General features: G+C 46.0%; 1 protein-coding gene across 1 annotated transcript; it reads right to left on the reverse strand.

The window, feature by feature from the left end:
- Window positions 1–830: 830 nt before the first annotated feature.
- Ybx3 (Y-box binding protein 3) lies at window positions 831–19278 on the reverse strand. The gene is made up of 10 exons (XM_010643586.3): window positions 18957–19278; window positions 17021–17084; window positions 15930–15963; window positions 13484–13573; window positions 12007–12129; window positions 9065–9271; window positions 5309–5406; window positions 3704–3875; window positions 2903–3002; window positions 831–1306 (listed from the first exon to the last, which is right to left on the reverse strand). The coding sequence occupies exons 1-9, from the start codon at window positions 19117–19119 to the stop codon at window positions 2937–2939; spliced, it is 1017 nt and encodes a 338-aa protein (XP_010641888.1). The 5' UTR covers window positions 19120–19278; the 3' UTR covers window positions 831–1306; window positions 2903–2936.
- Between the last annotated feature and the right edge of the window lie 6 nt (window positions 19279–19284).

Consider the following 19284-nt stretch of genomic DNA (forward strand, 5'->3'; position numbering starts at 1 on the left):
CTATAAGCAACTGGCAAACCTAGGCTCAATACTTGAGAAACAAATAATCTGAAAGAGAAAGCCAAGCTGACAATTAACCAGGTAGTGTAGCATCTTTCAATGTAAGGGTGCCAACCTGTGGCAGGAACTCCTTAGTATAGTTGAGAGGTCCCAACCTCTGAAAGACACACGTAGTTGGCTTCTCCATTGCTGAACCTACAGATTTAATCAAATGCAGACCAAAATATCTGGGGGGCAAAGAAATTTGTATCATCTCATCAATACAGTGTAGCCACTATTTCATATCATTTATAATGTCTCAGGCATCATCAGCAGAGATGGCAGAAAGCTTACAGGAGGATGTGCATGTACTACATGCAGGAACAATACCATTTTACTAGGAGGAATTCAGCAGCCACAAAAGCATGGTTCTCAAACTGATCCCCAGTGAGGATCTGGGAACACAACCGTACATATACAGCAAGTAGAGTGGTACTGCAAACCCCAGGCTGGAAGCTCACAAAGTTAGAACTACTGACTCCTCCACCAATCAAGAAAATTAACAGGCAATCTGACCTGTTAACCTGAAAACAGATATGGTGATCAAACCATCCATGCCTATTACTCAACTCAGACATGAACTTGTTAGTTCCCAGCTATACATTTCAAAATAATTCTATGATTTCAAACTCATACAACTAAATTTACATTAAAAAGGCACTATTTTACATATGTTAAGCACTAACTAGATGTTAAGATGGGAAAATATATTCCAGGTCCACATTTTCCTTTGAAGGTTAAAATTTTTATTTTTGAGAATTCTTTTACTGCACATTTCCAAAAAAGAGTCACAAAAGAAAGCAAAAATGTTGTCCTCCCCCCATTCTAAAAATAAATAAGGGCAAACTTTTTTTTTTAATCATGACACTTAGAAGTTTAGCACCAGCATCCAAAATGAAAAAGGAAAAAAAAAAAAAAAAAAAGCATTTACTACATAACAATTCCAGATTTCTTTGGTTGGGGAACTTTCCCATGTAGTATATTTCTTCTTTCAATTACCAAAACAGTAAAAACCTGGAAAAAATATAAACCTAGTGGTAGCTGAAACTGGGGGGATGCTCTCCTATGTCTTGTGCTGGCATTGCTGGGCTTGCAGCTGGCTAGAAATATCTTCAGACATCTTCCTCTTGAAGTTGTTAGTTTCTCAAAGAATAATGGTAAACATTCCAATGTCCAAATCTTACTGAGTCATCCACTTTATTGCTTAGATGTTTCTTTGGTGTTGGTAAGGTTTGCTTTATTTTTGAATGGTTATTCTTTGGATCACCTGGAAAAAATAAAAATCAAATTTACCAAGAGTGACAAAATGACAGCAACAGAAATTATTTTTCATAACTAAAAAACAGTACTTCAGAAAGCTCTAAACGAAGTCTATTCACCTTATATACATTTGTAAACTATACATTAATTTGAGAAAAACGCTCACTTATAAAATACTTGTACAAGCCAGATGAGTACATTAGTATAGATTTTGAAAACTGTATGGAAGAAAACCATCACAAGGCCCTTACCAAGTAAACTACACCAACACTAACTCTTCAAACATTTAGTCACTGTTGCTTCTCCTCCAGGCAATATTATCATTACTTAGCCGCTTCCCCAGTACCAGACAAACTCTAAGTAGTAAAAACACCTTTTCCTTCTTTTTTCTGGGGGGAGGACTATACTAAATAACACTACTCAGAGTAAAAGGCTACAGCCATTTCAAGGTGATTAGAAAGTTTCCACCAGCTTGAACCACTAATGGTACATGCATGACTGTTCCCCTCAGGTACAAAGAGATCTGTCTGATCACTTTTATCGGCCTTTTTATTAATAAAATTAATTAAGTCTATGAATGGACAAAACCTAGCTAGTTGCTTGAATTTGAATTATATTAATATTGTTCAAACCAATTAAAATTTATTAGTATAATCAACACAAATTTTTAGGCAATCTGTGCCTGTGGTATTTCATCATAGATTAATGGTTTACCAATAATTAATTCTCTAAATTTTTTTAAGCATGGAAACTGTACACGTCCCCCATTGCTGGTGTATATAATACCCATTTACAACTTCTTTATTATAAATCAGCCATGTTACAATTTTCTGTACTGTTTTTAATACCACTTTAACGTTTCCCTTTAGGAACTATAATATGATGACACCTGGTCTGCTAAATCGATGCCTTTCTTCGCACTATAATCAAAGGCAGCCCCAAGAAGTGGTATCAGCCACCCCATTGGACAGTCATGCACGCATACAGGGTTTCAAGCTGGTGGGAACAATAGAATTCAAATTAGAGCCACCTGTCATAAACGTGTTACTACATAACCCTAAGTCAGGTAATGGAACTTCGAATAAGGAGTCCATGATAAATGTCCATGCTACCCAGAGATAAAACACTGTGCTGCTACACAGCAAAATCTACTGAATGATTTAAACCCCACAGCAACACACATAAAAGCAGCTAGCATAAGAGAGAAGAAACTCACAATAACTTTAAAACTTTAAATAATGGTTACCAAAGGAAAAGGGGGGGATCCAATTTATAAAGACAAGACCATGTCAGTTTAAAATTATCAAACTGGCTGGCCACTAGGTGCCAGAAATGCATCAGTTTTCCATGGTGGTAGTGAGAGTTCAAAGCTGTCTTTAAAAACTTGACTGGCATCAGCTTTGCTAAACCATGTTAAACCCCAAAATTTATCCAAATAAGGTCAATCCCAGAGATACTGAGCCACCCAGTTTTTCCCTAGAATCCAGTGAACAAAGGGCTGCCACAGATGAATCACAGAATGAGTTTAAACCACAATGCGCCACCATGGAGAACTCAGTGACATTTACAGGAGGTAGCTCCAGGCCAGGCACCCCGCTCTTACCCTGCTGGTGGTGAAGGGGCCTGGGGAGCTGGTGTCACTCAGCACTGCTCTGCTGGGCGGCCGGAGCCGGGTTCTCGGCTGGTGCTTCACCTGCCTTGGTCTACAAAGCACAAAACCAAGTCATAAACCAGAGAGGAACCCACCAGACGACCACAGAAACTATGAGGCTCAAAGGTCTCAGACTGAATTTTCCTGCCCAAGAAAAATCACCATGCAAAGCATGAGTGACTCGTATGAGCAGGAGTAAAAAAACCATTGTGCAGCAGAGGCTGGCAGATGGCCCCTGAATGTCATGACTCCACGGTCCCTGACGTAGAGTCCAGTTTCCAGCTCACTCAGACAGCTTCCCCGCCCCATCCAGAATGACAGCCCCACACGCGCTTGTGGAGTCCCCATGAGTGCGGTCCTTTCAGAGAATGTAAGCGAGCTGGATCCAGACATTTGCTGTATGTGCAGGGCACGCTCCTTACAAAGGTGAGCCTCAAGTAAGCTGCTCCACTCAAGCCAGGCAGGGGCCAAGAGGCTGAGGCAAGAGGACCATAAACGTGAACTCAGCCAGGGCAACCTGGAGAGAGCTCGTCTCAAAATTTTAAAAAGGGCCAGGGATTTAGCTCAGTGGTTCCGCCACCTGCCTTGCAATCACAAGGACCCCGAGTTTTTTTGGTACCAAAAAAAAATTTTTAAAAAAGGATGCAGCTTAGTACATAGGCCCCAAGTTCAATCCCCAGCCACACACACGATGCTAAAGTCGGACGGAACGGAAACTGGTCGGCAACATCCCTTCCAGTTGGCGAGCATTACCTCTTTGCCATCTTGCAAAGGAGCATTCGGAGGGCGTGGGCGACGCCGGTAGTTGTAGGGACGGCGGTAGCCACGGTGAGCAGTGGCCTGGTTTGGACCACTGGCCGCTTGTTGGTTCTCTTTGTCCTCAGCCTCTCCCATAGGTGCTGTGGGTCTCGGGCGAGGAGGCCCTCTAGAGAGAAAGAGAGAGAGAGGACACTGAGACACGCAGAGGACGTGGGATGCCTGAGAGCTCACTGTTAAAGTCAGCCTGCAGGGACACATGCCTGTGAACTCTGCCCCAGGAGACTGAGGCAGGACAAGACAACCCAAGGCCAACCTGGACAATGTAACTGCGTACCATCTCAAAAAAAAAAAAATGGTCATTACTTACAGCTAGAATTATTTACAGCGAATGGAACAAAGGTTTTAATGGAAATACCTTCTCTGCCACTTGTTTTCTTGATTAGAACATCCCTTACCCAAAATAGTTATTGCCAGATGCTTCAGGTTCAGTTTTCTGGAACTTTACTAATGAGCATCCTCAGTGCAGAATTCCAAAATCTGAAATGCCTCAAAGGGCAAAATGTTTAGTGTTATTTTGGTACTCAAAAAGTCCTATATTTTGGAACATTTGGGATTTTTGGTTTGAGGATGCTCAACCTGTACCTGAAATGTGTCAACACAGATTGAAAAAGGACCTTAAGGAGTACGGTTCACGGAGACAAAGCAGAAACAAAATAAACCACTCCAATCACGCTAACACCAATATGGTAACAATTTCTAATATTTATCGGAAGCGCTACACTAATTATCTCAGATACACTCATATATTTAATCTTATGAGTCACTGCAGAGTTTTTTTTTTTCTTTTTTTGGACAGGCTCTCACTATGCAGTTCAGACTGGCCTTAAAGTCTCTATATACCCCAGGCTGGCCTTGAACTTGAGGCAATCCTCCTGCTTCAGCCTCCTGGAGTGCTGGGATTACAGGCCTTTGCCATCATGCTTAGTTGTACAGCATTTCTTGATATTCAATTTACAGACCTGAAAACCCCAGCTTAGAGTCCAGAAACCTGTTCAAGGCCATACAGCCCCTAAATTACAAAGTGGAATTTAATTATACAAAACACACTCCACAGCATGCTTTAACTTACACTATACTGTCCCAGTTAAAAGTCAGAACAAATACTGATACACAAATCTTTATTCAAATTACCCTACCAATTAATTTCTGCTTATTTCACTTAACTTAATAAAAATTAAGTATCAAGCTGTGTGGGACATCGCACCAGCCTGTAATCCCAGCACTCCGGGAGGCTGGGCAACTCAGCAACTCAACAACACAGTATCTCAAAATGAAAAAAGGGATGGAGACAGATGGAAATATAAAGAGGCAGAAAGGCTTGGAGTTCCATCTTCAGGACCACCCAAAAAAGAGAAAAAGTACAGTGGACAGAAGCCGAAGGATCTGAATAATGGTGTGCTGGAACACTCGAGTTCCCACAGAGGGAAGGAGGTCGCGCTGCTAGCACAAAACACCTGTGGGTGTGGCCCAAGACGCCACGCCTCTTCACAGACACAAGCAGCACCGTTCACGGGACACGGCTTGGAGAGTGGCACACACCTGCGGTACCGTGGGCGGGAGGTCGGGTTCCGATGCACCGGGCCCTCAAGCTGAGCTCCCTGGGGCACTCCGTCCTTCAGCTCCCCGATCTCACCAGCCTGGGGGTGAGGAGAACTGGAAGTGAGTAATGTGGCACAGGAAGAGGCACAGAGCACACCCAACTGTTTCTCAGAGCAAGCTCAGTCCGCTAGAACAGTTACCCCACAACATCTCATCTTACTAACTTAACTTTCATTTTGTTTTGTGGAAACAGGGTCCCACTATGTATTGCGGGCTAGCCTTGTACTATGGAGCCCAGGCTGACCTCAGACTCATGGCTATCCTCCTGCCTCGGCCTCCTGAATGCTAGGATGACGGGTGTGGGCCACTACACCCAGAAACATTTTAAAATCTCATGTGTTCAATTTACAAGAAGTGTAATAATATACTATATTGGAAAATGAGATGTTTTCAGCATTGTTTCAAACTCAGGCCCATAACTGTCCAAACTAGTCTCTTCTCAATCCCATTAAGGGTTTCTACAGAGGTCCGTCTGAATCTTAACTATGGGCAGGGTGAAGCTCAGTGCTAAGAATGCCTGCTTAGTATGTGCAAGGCCCTGGTTCAAAATCCAGAAAGGAAAGAAAAACACAAAACACATCTTTGCCTCTGATTTCTTCCGACTGATTTTTTTTCTTATTTGTGTTATGTATAATGTTTAAGAAGAGTCGGGTGTGGTGGCACCACTCCTTTCCACCTTTTAAATTTCAAGACACACACAAACTTCTTAAGACAAGGTGAAGTGTGGGATCCAATCCTCAGACCTCGTCCGAGTCGACCCAGAGAGTAACTTTCACAACCAGCTGGCCCGCCTGAATCTCGCACAGCCTTTATTCCAATTTTTGGTCTGGGAGGTTTCTACAAACTTTACTTGGTATGACCGTGACACGTTGGAAGAATGACAGGCCAGTTACTCGGTAAAATTCCCCAGCATCCTGGATGTTTGGCAGTACCTAGATTTAGTTCTGCCTTCCTTGACAGGGGAAATCACGGAAGTTACACTGCACTCCCCGCGGCATCCTGCTGGGGGCACAACGCCTCAGTCCCTACCTCCATCGAATGCTGCTCTCCTTTGCTAAGGGGTGAGGCAGCCTGCACAGCTCCTTCACTGTAAGTTTGCTCTCTGCCTCTCTGTAATTAGTTGGGCCTTTATGGGAAGCCCATACCTTCAAAGTCTCACTATCTTTACTCATCCAACTTCCCGGCATGTCCATTTATTCATTTAGATCCGAATGGACCGTTGCCTTCTGTTTTCTTCCGTGGGCTAGTCTGTTACTGCCATTCCTGGCTCCCGTCCTCTACCGTGACCCCAACATTCTCTGAGTAACTGCCCTATGAGGGAGACTTACAAGCAAAGCCCTGGGCGGCAGGTACGCGCGGAGCTGTTAAGGCATCGCTCACTTGGGGCCTCGGTCACCAGAGCTAAGACACCTGCGTGGCGTGGACACACGTGGTCTGTCTGTGTACAGGAGGGTGGCAAACATGCACCCCCACCTGACCCACCACACCTTCTTCAGAAGTAGCTGGTGTGAGATCAGGGGTGAGGAGTCTGGGATCTCCCCCCTGTACAAAGAAGCCAAATGAAACTCTCCCCTGACCTCACGTCCTCGGCAGGGAGGACCTTACTTCCCTCGACAGCTCCTCACTGCACCTCCAGAGGCGCTTCCGTCCGCTGGGGGTGCATGACGCTCCTGCACCCACTCATTCCCGGCCACACCGAGGACCCCTCATGTCTTCTCGCTGCCGGACAGCACTGAGCATTCCCTCCCTTCCACACGCTCCCGGGTGCTCACCACTGCCCTTCACTGGCCAAGCCTCCCCTTCCCGGCCCCAGAACCCAATCCCAGGATCATCTCCCACTTCCACCCTATTAAAGTCTCGCTTTAGGTATCACGTTTCCCAACTCCAAAGTTACAACCATGGTCCTGCGTCTCCCCTGGGGACGCCACCCCTTTGCCCCTCACCACCTTGTTCCCTAGCTTCCTCCGCTGAGCTCCCTCCTCAGACACCACCACCCCTAAGATCACACCTTCCTCCTCCAGCTCCTTCACCTCCGACTCTGCTTTATCCTTCTGCCAACCTGACGTGTCTGCTGAACTGGTGAAAAGACCTCTGCACTCTTTTTCAATCTCCAACTCAATTCTTCCTTCAATCTCTCTCTGTATGAGGCAAGGCCTCACTCTGTAACCCAGACTGACTCAAATGCACAGAGATCCTCCTGCCTCAGCCTCCCAAGTGCTGGAATTACAGGTATCACATCTGGCTTTCCATTCATTTTTTACATCTAAAAACCACAGAGAATTAGTTTACTCTTCATACTACACATTCGCATACACAAATGTTGTCGCCTTTATGTTTAAGTATTTCCCAAAGCAGACCACTCACTTTCACTACTGCTACTCAAATCCTACCCCTGACCAACTGTCCACTGGGAAACCAGGCATCCTCAGGACCTAGTACCGACAACTTTAAAGCAGCCTAATCACAAGAGAAAGGCTTTTCAAATTTTCATTCTTTTGCTGTTGATTTGGCTTATGGAGACTTCTAAGTCACACAAGACAGCATGGAGTGGAAATCTTCTGACAGAAACGTCAAGACCAAGAGCACTGTTCCTTCCCACTCAGAATGGGGGAGGTCGGCCGGCGTTAAGACAACTGCATGAAGGCGGGGTGAGGGCAGGGACCCTGTGGAAGGGAGCCGGAACCTGGCTTCAGCGAATGGCATCCTACAAGGCCCTGCATCGTCAGTTCCTAAGGGCAAACATTCCTGGAAGACTTGAAACAGAATCACCATGCTTTCAGAAAACATAACACAGCACATACACTAAATAATGAGCCTGCTTATCTCAGGAAAACACTAAAAGGCACCAAAAATAACCCTGCATTACAATCTCACGACACTTCCTAGAAGCCCACTGCCTCCTGAACCCAGTGTCTCCATGCGTGTTAGTCTGGCCGTTAGAGCACACTTGTTGGGGGCAGCTGCTCAGGAGTGGGAGGGAAAAAGCAAGAAGCAATAGAGAAAGAACAGTCACACGGAATGGGATAGGAGAAGGGCAGCAAAGCGAGACTACGGAACATGATTCTCAGTCAGAACACTTTGGGGGACACAAGGGCATGAAAGAGGAAAAGCCTGCAGCTGGTGATAAAAATTAAACTGTGAGAATATATTCCTCCTTTTCCAACTGCAAAGCTGGTATGAGGCTTATTAATAATAGCAAACTTGACATCAGCTCTACTAATATTTTGTAGTTAAAAAGAAAAAGGAAAATAAACAGCCAACAACGTCCATCTTTACGGTAGTTTTCTTTAAAACTCAGCACCATCTCCTGGAGATGCAGAGCTTTCTAAGTGTTTCGTGCGCTGGACTCATTAAACACCCCTGAAGTTTACCGCCTGGCTTTAAGGCCCCCATTTTAAAACGTAGATTAATCTGTGAACCTCAAAGATGGGAGCAGCCGCCAGGCCTGAGCCCAGCCTCAAGGGAGGACTTCCCAGCCCCAGCCCCTGCACAGCCACCGTCGCAGTGCTTCTTTGGCCCTTCCTGTGCCCCTACTGCCTGCCTGCCGCCAGGGCCCCTTCTGCCGGCTCCTGAGCTGTGCTCATCTGCAGGAGGCCTGAGCGGCTGGCATTGGAGGAGGAGGAGCAGGAGGAGGATCAGGAGTGGAGGAGGCAGAGAAGGGCAAGGTGAGGACGCAGAGTCCCAGGTGCGAGTTACCTGCATTCTGCTGGGCTGGGGAAAGAGCCGGGGGCGGCGGTCAAAGCTCTGTCCCACGTGGTAGGGCGGGAAGCGCCGCTGCCGGTACCGAGGGTGAAACTGGGGGTGACACAGTTGGCCCGGGGCCCCCGAGAACTGCCCGTCAGCCGCGGGGGGCTCGAATCCTTCACTGCTGCCGCTCCCTGCCTCCTCCTCCTCCCCAGCATACTAGCGAAGCAAAGAAACAGAGATTCAGAAGCAGTCCAGGCAGGGAAGGAACCGGAGAACATCAGGTCGGAGGAGCACCCCGAAAGCTTGGAGGGTCCGCTCCCGGCACGGACGTCGCCTTCGGTACGCAGAGAAGGTGCAGTTAGCCCGGGCCGTTCTGTGGTTCCTGGGACAAGCGACTGGGCCTCCAGTGGGTCCGTGCAGCTCAAACCCCAAGCAGCAGCAAAGCACAAGCGGCCTGTAACAGACGGCCTGTAACAGACGTACCAGCGTCCTCACTGCAGCAGCCGCCCCAGGCCCCGGGAGATTCAGTGCCCCGCGCCTAACATCGGCAGCCACCGAGGGACTTAGGGTGATGCCCAGAAAAAATGGATTCTGTGACATCATGAGCACATCAGACCTAAGCGTCTACTACAGCGGCTCTGGAAACGTGGACGCCTGAGGAGCAACACGGACACGCTGCGTTCTCCCGCGCCTGCTCCTCTCCCGCCATCCACAGACCGAATTACATCACAGGGGCTGCAGAGCCGGCTGCTGCCTCTGCCACGCACATAGCAAAGGCAGGCGCACAAGCAATAGCCTTTTACATACATTTACAGTAACGTGAGTTACTTTAAAAATACTTCAGATTTCTTTTACTACAAAAACACAAACTCTAGGATCCGCAATAGCTAAGCATAAAAATACACTCCAAAACCAAAAAGTCTGAGAATCAATGACCTATATGGCATAACTCTTTTTATGTTTAGACCGTTTTAATTGTACTTCCTAATACAATTAATTAGGGTCAGGATTGACCATTTCTAAATGCGGACCTCATTAGCAAAGGGAATTAGTAACTCATTTTTTATTATTTTATGTATTTACACTAGTACATCACACATGACCATTTTATATTTTAACAAATTAAAACAAGCACACAGCTGTCAAAGAATCTGTGATTTCAAATTTACTCTCAGGAATATAGAAATCACTAGTGTTTATAAGTAACTATAGTTTTTAAAAATGACTGAAGTATGAGATGTACATATAGCAATTCCCTACAGGGAATGTAAACATAACACGATGTATATACGAATATAAATTTTAAAACGATGCCAACATTTACTAGGAAATTATTTCAAAATATTAAAAAATAAATGAGCTACACACAGTAACATATACCTGTCATCCCAGCTACTGGAGAGGCTGAGGCAGGAGGGCCACAGGTTCAAGCCCTGCATGGGTAAGTTAGGAAGATCCTGCCATAAAATTCCAAAATGCAAAAAGCTCAGTGAGAAAGCGCTGGGTTGAGTTCCCAGTCCCCGGGCCATGTGCACCTGTGCGTTCCCCGCACACCCCGGGAGAGTAAGTATAAGATGGTGTAAACTGTTGAGATCGTGCCTGTGTCTCCTACGTTTATGCAGCCAAGTATTTCACTGAGCATTGCAAGGCAATGCTGATGACCACCAGCACTGCGGCACTGGAGCCCCATCTCCACACACCAAGTGTTCTGAAAAAAATGTTTATCGGTATCTTTCCCAGGTCTTGGAGGGAAAGGTCTTTGAGGAAAAATTCCTACTGAAGATTTTTCTATTTTTACTTCAGAATTGGCCTCACAGCCAAGTCTCAGCCTGAGCTCTATGAATGCAATGAGCCTAAGAATTTGCAGTGACCAGTGCAGTCGCGCACCCAACCCCAGCCTTCACAGCTCATTATTACAGGGGTAGTGAGTAAAGCAAGGGTCAGAAAAATAGGCAACATGCCCTGAGGAATGATAAACTCAGTGTGGGCAGGGTAACAGAGTAAAGGGCAAAACCATTTACCTAAGGAGAAAAACAGGAACCTATGATAGAGATAAATTATTCTCAATCTGCATGTATTTCAACTATGAGACTTTTGCATGACAATGGGTAGCCACCATCCTGTTAGATGTCTGTTTTGTTATATTGGACACTGAGCCCACCAGGGCGGTACACTGAGCTATGTATCTCTGGCCACTTTTATTTTTTACTCTGAGACAGGGTCTCACTAAATTGCCCAGGCTGGGCTGAAATTTAGTCTTCCTGCCTCAGCCTCCCCAGTGCTGGAAAGACAGGTGTTACCATGCCCAGGTGGTAGCTACCACTCCGTATTCACGCAAAGGAGCCTGAGTTTTATTCCATGCTGCTAACCCCTGGTTCTAACTCCACACATATCAAAAATCTAGATAACGGCATTCTCTTATTAATTCAAGTCTAGTGTGGTCCTCACAAGCAAATAAACTGAGCTTTTTATTTCTGCCTTGAAAACATTCCTTTAAATTGAGCAGCTTGCCAGGTGTGGTGGCACACACCTGTATCCCAGCACTCAAGAGGCTGAGGCAGGAGGATCACCATGAGTTCAAGTCCAGCCTGGACTACAGAGAGATCCTGTCTCAAAAATAAATTAAAAATTAAAAAATAAATAAATTGAGCTGCTTATGCAAAAGCTCTAGCCAGACAGGGCTTATGAATTTCTTCATCTGGATTGGGACCAATCAGAAGGACTAAAAGTCTGAGAATTCTCCTTCTTTACTTTGGAGAAACAGGAAAACACTATGCTGAATGAAAGGCTATGGGTAATTTCTGAGCACTAAAAATTTCCCTTTAGAAAAAGAAGTACTAATCACTTGTCCTGTCTCCAGAAGACAGTGAACCATGCACCCCAGGTACATACTCCAGGTTCATTTTAGACACAGAAAAAGCTCCCAACCACGATGAGGAACAGAGACTTACAGTGCGGGGCGGTCCCCGGCGCCGGCCATAGTAGCCCCGGCGGTAACGGCGGCGATCGGCAGCATAGCGACTCCCTTCCACGGGGACTCCGTCAGGCCCAGTTACATTGGCCGCTTCTGCACCCTGAGGAAGAAAAGAGACATGGGTGGCCCCCAAATTAACATGACGCCAAGCTCACCACCCCCCGAACCACAGTGGGAGACAGCTGGTCTCCCAATGGCCGGGCACAGTGAGAATTCCTACTGCCATCTCAGAAATAGACTTGGATTTATAAAGAAAGGCGCTTGGCCTTCTGGTTTAGCACCCATCTGGCTAAACAATGCCTCCCTGTCTGGCTGTGCCAAGTATGAGAGCTGTGTGCACCTCTTCAGAGGACAAACTGCTCAAAATGCAAAAGAACTGCAAAAGCAGAAATGACATGAAACCAGGAAGAATGTTTCTCAATGGACGAGAACTGAGATGTTAATCGTCCTAGACTGAGTTCACACCCGCGTCACCAGAGCGGGACTCTGAGTCTCCAGGGACAACTTCCTGTAGCTCTGCCAGCACTCAGCTAGGAATGAAGAAACCTGTCCCACTGCGGCAGCCATAAAAGAGTCCCTGACATTGTAAAGTAGTCTCCACACTGTCACCCTTTCCAGACTTGCAGGTTCTTATTCTCAGAGACAGGTAGGTAAAATAATGTCAGCCAGGTGTGGTGGCACAGGCCTGGACTGCAAAGCAAGATTCTGTCTCAAAATAAAATAAAAATAACCACAAATCTAAGAACAAATTGGGACAAAGGAGACTCAAGAGAGTCAATTTGTTGGGCTGCAGTTTTTAAATGGTTTTACTCTTGGCCTTCATTGTTTTACTGATACCTGTAACAGACTACTGAGATCAAAACATAAGGGCATTAACATACTTTAATAATGGCATAAAACAATTCTGTAGATATTCTTCAAACTAAGTCCTCAGCAGCCTTCTGGGTTGAACACTTCTAAACAAAACTTTCATACAGTCAAGATGCCTTCAGCTTTTCAAAGTCCAAGCCCAAAAGAGAAAGCAATGAGTACATTCAGTGTGATTCTCCTTTTATGAGAATCAAGCGCTCTTAGCTGTGTACTACTAAGTAGAAACGCTTACAAATCAGTCTGAAAGTTTATGGAAAGACATCTCTTTAAAGCAGCTTTCACCTATATTCAATGCCTCGAGGCAGCTCACTTTTAATATTAGGTTCCAAAATAAAACTGACCTCTTTAAATTTTTGAGAAACTAGTTTTTCCATGAAGTTTATCATTTATTAAGTGAAAAGCTGAGTTTTAATATATCAAAGTATATTTATATAACCACATTAAAAAATCAAAGATATTTCTACCTAAAACTTACTTCCTCCCATCATAGAAAAACAATCACGAGTTGGGCTGAAGACTACTTTACTTCTCTCACAACAAGATTATGAAGCAGCATTCTTTGCTGCCCAACCACAATTTCTCACCTTTTCTCCTTCGACCACATCAAACTCCACAGTTTCTCCATCTCCAACGCTGCGCAGGTATTTCCGGGGGTTATTCTTCTTGATGGCAGTCTGCCACGGAAACAGAAAATCCCACCTGAGGTCTAGAGTTCCATTTTGGCTGATACCAAAATGACTCACTGCCGTCAGGCCAACACAGGCCAGCCTGCCACTACTTTTAAATGGTCCTCCTCCCACAAACCAATGATTTCTCCAGAACAACAAAGCAAAACAAATAAAAAATGCCACACAACTCTGCATCACTTCCTGGTTTGTGCTAGTCTTCGGAAGTTCACTGTGGTAGTGAAATAGTTACTACAAACTCATTATGCCCCATCACCATCATGATAGTGAACGGTTATGTCAAACTGTCAAGCTTCTAAGATTCAGACTATAGTTCCATCAGCAAGGGAGCATCCTGCTTTATGAGATTTTACCTAGAAAAACACCCCCGCTGTGTTTAAGAAACTGCTAACTGCTAACAGCAAAGTAATTTCTGAACTGGGTGTGGGAGCCTAGGCCTGTAATCCCAGCCCTCAGGAGGCTGAGGCAGGAAGATCGCTGCTTCGAGGCCAGCCTGAACTACATATGAGACGCTGTCTCAAAAAAAACAACAAAAAAGTAATTTTTGAAATATAGGTTGCAGAGCAGATGACAAATAGAAAAAGGAATTAAAACATGCCACGGGGACAAAGAGCTCTGACAGTAAGCATGAGAACCTCAGGAATTAAACCATGTTAGTGGCAGATGTAGTGACACACACCTTTAATCCCAGTTAAGGGGAAGCTGGGGCAAAAAGATCATAAGCTCAAGGACAGCCTGGGAAACTGAGCAATACTGTCTCAAAATAGAAACAGGGCTAGGGATGTAGCTCAGTGGCAGAGGGCCTGCCCAGCTTGTGAGGCCCTGGGTTCAACACCTGGAAATGGAAAGTTAAAAAAAAATATCTTTCCTCAGCCATCCCATCCCACAGTCAAGGAGACAGTGAGGGGCTGACAGGTGGTTTATCTGAAGTTACAGGAAAATCCATATCCCTGTGCTTTATCTGTACGGCATTTATTCAACCTGTTTCTCTTTATAGTATTCACATTCCAGCTGATAGATTTTCTGGTAATACACTGAACACATAACAACACATGGAAGATGATGAGGGTGCCCTTCTGCATTACGTATCAGCTCGGCTTAGGAAAAGGCGGCTCTCTTCTCCAGCACCGGGACTGGGAGGAGGGAGTAACCACTGCACCCAGTCCCCATTTCCCTGCTGGCCTCTCCTCCATGGCTATAGGGTGAGTCTGTGCAAGTAGGTCAGCCTCACTTTATAAGGCTGATTAGGCATGTGTCACCCAGCCCTTCCCCTGCTCTGAGTGGGAGGGAAAATGAAAGAGGGAGCAGCAGGGCAGAGGCCTCTCCCAGAGAGGTGGCCGGCCAGGACTCGGCTCCCAGGCAGCCCCTCCCTTCTCCCTGCAGAACTGGGCAGGCCTGGTTCCCAAACTGCTGCTGGAATCAGGTCAGACTGGACCCTGCTCTCCTCCAGGCAGGGCCCTTCCTTCGGGGATCATAAGTAACACTTCCCTTCCAGGCTGTGGGGGTCTGAGAGATCCCTGCATCCCAATTAAAAATCAAATGATCTCCCTGCAGTAGAAATGTATCCAGTCAAGCAGAAATAAAGGATAAAAACCGCAAAGAGAGCTTTTCAGACACTTTTTAATCTCCAACCCCCAAATGCCACCTCAACACACACAAAACTGGACAGAAAAACAAACAGAAAGCCAGATGTGACAAAGCCCAGGGCAACACGCCTCAGAACCTGACACGGATGACTTCCTTGTAGTCCTGCGGTGAAAACTCCTACTTCAGGCAGCTCAGAAAACCACAGGGACAAAAAGACAGGTGTAACTCCTCCTAAGCTATTTTCCAAAGCAAGCAATTTAGGGTACCTAATAACAGGATGGATAACATTCAAGGCCAATCACATAATGAAAGACTGAGACACCTGCAGCAGAAAAATTCATCTCCTCTGCTTCATCTCATCTTATTCCCTTTTGATTACTTCCTTAAATGGAAGGACCTGGACAGGTGCTAAGCACTCTCCGTCTAACAGGAGGGCTGCCCTGGGAAGCCAAGTGTCCTCACATCCTCACGTGGGAGACACACACCCCAAACATCTGCCGCTCACGTCCGGGTGGAGGAAGGCTTCCAACCAACGCCCACCCCACTGAAGCCAGGCTGCTAGAAGGGCCCGGATGGAGAAAGGGCGCTAACAGGAGCAAACGAGACTTTGCTAAGGACATAGAAGCTTTAAAATGAGAAATGAGCTCTAAGAAACCAGCGCAGAAAGTTTAAAATACAATCACAATTAAATTTCAGGTCTCACTCAGGGAAAAAGAACACTTCCCAGACATCTCCCAACACCTGTCAGCCCTCTTACCTGATGGACAAATACATCTTCTTTGGTGTCATTTCTGTTGGGAGACAAAAACAACTCAGTTAAAGGTCCAAAATATGTAGAGCAACTTAGAACAGGTATGTTATGAATTTTAGCTCTCAAGACCTAAAAATCCAACATAAATGTTTGTTTATCCTCCTCACTCAATCTAGCCAGCCAGTACTGATCCTCACTAAACACTTATACTCACAAGACACCCACCTTACCCTCACATTACCAGGGTGCTTAGGGAGGACTCAGCAAACAAACATCCCTCTCCCTGCCTGTCTCTTTCTAAATCACACGGCATGTAATCAGAGCCCCAACTTTCCTCCCAGCAGAAGCAAAGCAAGACAGTTAAAAGGACAGGGCACAGCTGTGAACCAAGCTCTCCTTACACTGAAATTTAAAACAGCCACCCCAACCCCACCCCACCCCACCGACACAGACTGCACACAACACAAACTGCCGACAGCAACATCCCAAGAGTGTGCAGCTGCCCTTGTTTCTCCTATGTGGGAAGGAGCTGCCACTGCTTGGAGAAGGCCCTGCTTCCCTCAGGACTCAGCCGGGAACCCACGCCCCGTCGGCACCCCTCAGGAGAGCTGCCTGATCACGCAGGGCTTCGCTCCTCCTCCTGTGAACTTTTGGACATGGACTCAGTTATCCCAAGTCTCTTCCCACTCCTGATTCTATTTTTGGCAATCCTCTTTCTTTTCACGATTAGATTCATGAAATCAGCTTGAGTTCTAGAAACTTATTTTAATCAATATTTAACGACCATCGCCTTAGACAGAATATTTACAGTGTTAAGAAACCTCCAAACTTACAGAGCCCACTAATAAAGTATGGTAAGGGGTTTGCTGTCATGGCTAGTGCCACGACACAAGCATAAATTTAAAACACAGAGACACAGAGGGGTGTGGTGGCACACGCCTGTAATCCCAGCACTTGGGAGGCTGAGGCAGGAGGATGGCTGTGAGTTGGAGACCAGCCTGAGTTACATAGTGAGTTCCAGATCAGTCTCAACTACATAGCAAGACCCTGTCTCAAAAACCAATAAATAAATAATAATAAAACAGACACACACATACCGATTTATAAATCCATATCCATTTCTGACGTTGAACCATTTAACGGTACCAAGGACTTTGGTGGCTGAAATAAGATTAAGCAGACAAATTATTATCCTGACCCAGAAAGAGATACAGCTCATTCCACTAAGGTCCTGATAACATTACACAAAGCTTAAACGTACCTGAGTGAACCATGAATAGATTTATTTCCAAATAAATTAGGAAAGGAAAATGGAGCAAGTGAAGATATTATAGATACTCTGTGGAAGACTACTTTCTTTTTTGTGAAACTTTTCCTTAAAGTTGTAAACCAAGTTTACAAATTCTGCCACAGGTCAAACTGAGAAACACTTTTGAAGGGAAGGTGCTGGTCAGAGCGCAAGTTCCACACACTGACCCAGAAAACTTTCCTAACTGCCAAACAGCAGAGTGTAGCTCCAACAACAAGGGTCCACACACTTTCACTCTGCGTTATTAGGGGACTTGAATAAACAACAGAGTAGCTGCTTGCTAGTGGGAAATCTGCAAAGGCTTAAAGTAAGTTGTCTAGTTGTCAAGGGGCAAGCAGAGGAGGAGGAGTCCGGAGCAACAGCAAAACGGATGCTAGTTTGATCACCATCCTGAACAGGAAGCACCAGGCCTTTTCCAGAGACCTGGGCCGGTTTCCTTGTTTACATTGCTCTCTAGAGTTTGTGGGAATCAAACTTGGCATTTTCTGTTAAAGACCCCCTTTCTCTTCTATCAGGAGCAGGGCCACTTTACTACTACTTCTATGCCAAGTTTTAGCAGAATTTCTAAACAAATCGTAACTTCATAGAACTTGTCCTTTGCAGACACATACTTATGTGAACTGTTTTGGTCCCCGGGACCAAATGCAAATGTCCAACTCAGTACCTCTAAGGAAACACCTATGTCTAAATTCAGAAAAGGTATAATGCAATTATCAACCTAATGAAACAGTAAATCCAATAGATTAAAAAAAAAAAAACAGTGGAGAATGGAAGTAACAGAAATCCACACTGTCTCTCTACATAATACAGGTTTGCAATGATTTCCACGGGAAAGCAACAAGGCTTCAGTTTTTGAATTCAAAGCTAAAACAGTGATTAGGGCTTGCTCCAGCATGGGCTGGGTTAGCTAAGTGTGCCAGACTGATGTGCTTGGACAAGTCTTCTGGCTTTCTTTGCAGGAGGGAAAAACCCTGTACATCCCCATTGTGATTCAGCCCAGATTAACTGCGCTTTCTCTAGTCCTAAGGCGAGTGTTCCCAGTAGAAAGACCCAATCACCAGAATCTTTAGTCTGCGGGCATTCTCAAGGAAAAAAGGCATGCGACGTTCCAGATGTAAATGTACCAAGAAGCCAATTTTTGATCAATTATATGCACTTCAGTCACACGTGATTCCAAATAATACGATTTTTGTGCTTTTATTTGCCAAAAATAACATAGGAGTATCAGCATAGGAACTGTTTTTAACGTCTAGTGCGGTCGAAATAACCTTCTTCAGAAAGGCAGCGTTGACAGGGGCAAAGATGAGAAGCGATTCTCAAGTCTAACGCAGCCCAGGCCGGAAGCTATTTTTAATTCCCCACTGTTTTTAAATTCCAGAATTACTTCCGAAAACTTCAGAGGCAGACAAATCCATTCACGCTCTTGTTTTAAAACCCTAAACCCTACCGCGCAGCACTGGGGGGGGGGGGCAAGACCCCTCTAAGGCTTTCAGGATGTTCCTTAGAAGTCTTACTTCGCTCGGGTAAACTACCTTCCCTGGACGCGAGACCCACTTGCGAAAACTGGAATCAGAATCCTGGCGCAGGCATCCACTTCAATGCGCGCGGAGCCCGGCAGAACCACCGGCCAGACGGCGCTGACCCGTCTTCCGCGGGTCTGAACTTGGGAAGGAGGAGGGGCCCGGCGCCCCAGGCTCTGGGACGCGCTGGTGGAAGAGACCGACCTTCCTCTATTCTCTCATCTTTCACGATGACGTCTACTTTCTTTACGGCAGGATCAAGGGAGACCTGCACGGAGCTCCTCACTCCACAGATAGGGGAGCGGCGCACACCTGTACCCCAGCCCCCGGGAGGCAGACGTGAGAGCAGGCGTGAGCCCGGCCGCATTAGGGAAGCGGAAAGGTGGAAGGGCCTGGGGTGCCGCTCCACGAGAAAGCCCCGGATTCCCGCGCCTCTCGGCACCACCGAAGTAACGAAGAGCGCGTCCAGAGGAACGCGCGGCACAGGCCGGGCGCCCGGGCCGCGCGCCAGCAACTTCTCGTCCAGGAAAAG

This window comes from Fukomys damarensis, unplaced genomic scaffold (genome assembly GCF_012274545.1).
Source record: "Fukomys damarensis isolate Sample0158 unplaced genomic scaffold, DMR_v1.0_HiC HiC_scaffold_19, whole genome shotgun sequence".
In the NCBI taxonomy this organism is placed as follows: domain Eukaryota; kingdom Metazoa; phylum Chordata; class Mammalia; order Rodentia; family Bathyergidae; genus Fukomys; species Fukomys damarensis.

Bases quoted from the DNA above. Each gene is read 5' to 3' on its own strand.
- Ybx3 (XM_010643586.3), bottom strand. From the start codon at position 19,119: ATGCGGCCGGGCTCACGCCTGCTCTCACGTCTGCCTCCCGGGGGCTGG. The intron at 17,085-18,956 runs GTCGGTCTCTTC...ATCTTATTTCAG, and splicing joins AGATGAGAGAATAGAGGAAG to CCACCAAAGTCCTTGGTACC. The intron at 3,003-3,703 runs GTAATGCTCGCC...TGTGCTTTGTAG, and splicing joins CTTTGCAAGATGGCAAAGAG to ACCAAGGCAGGTGAAGCACC.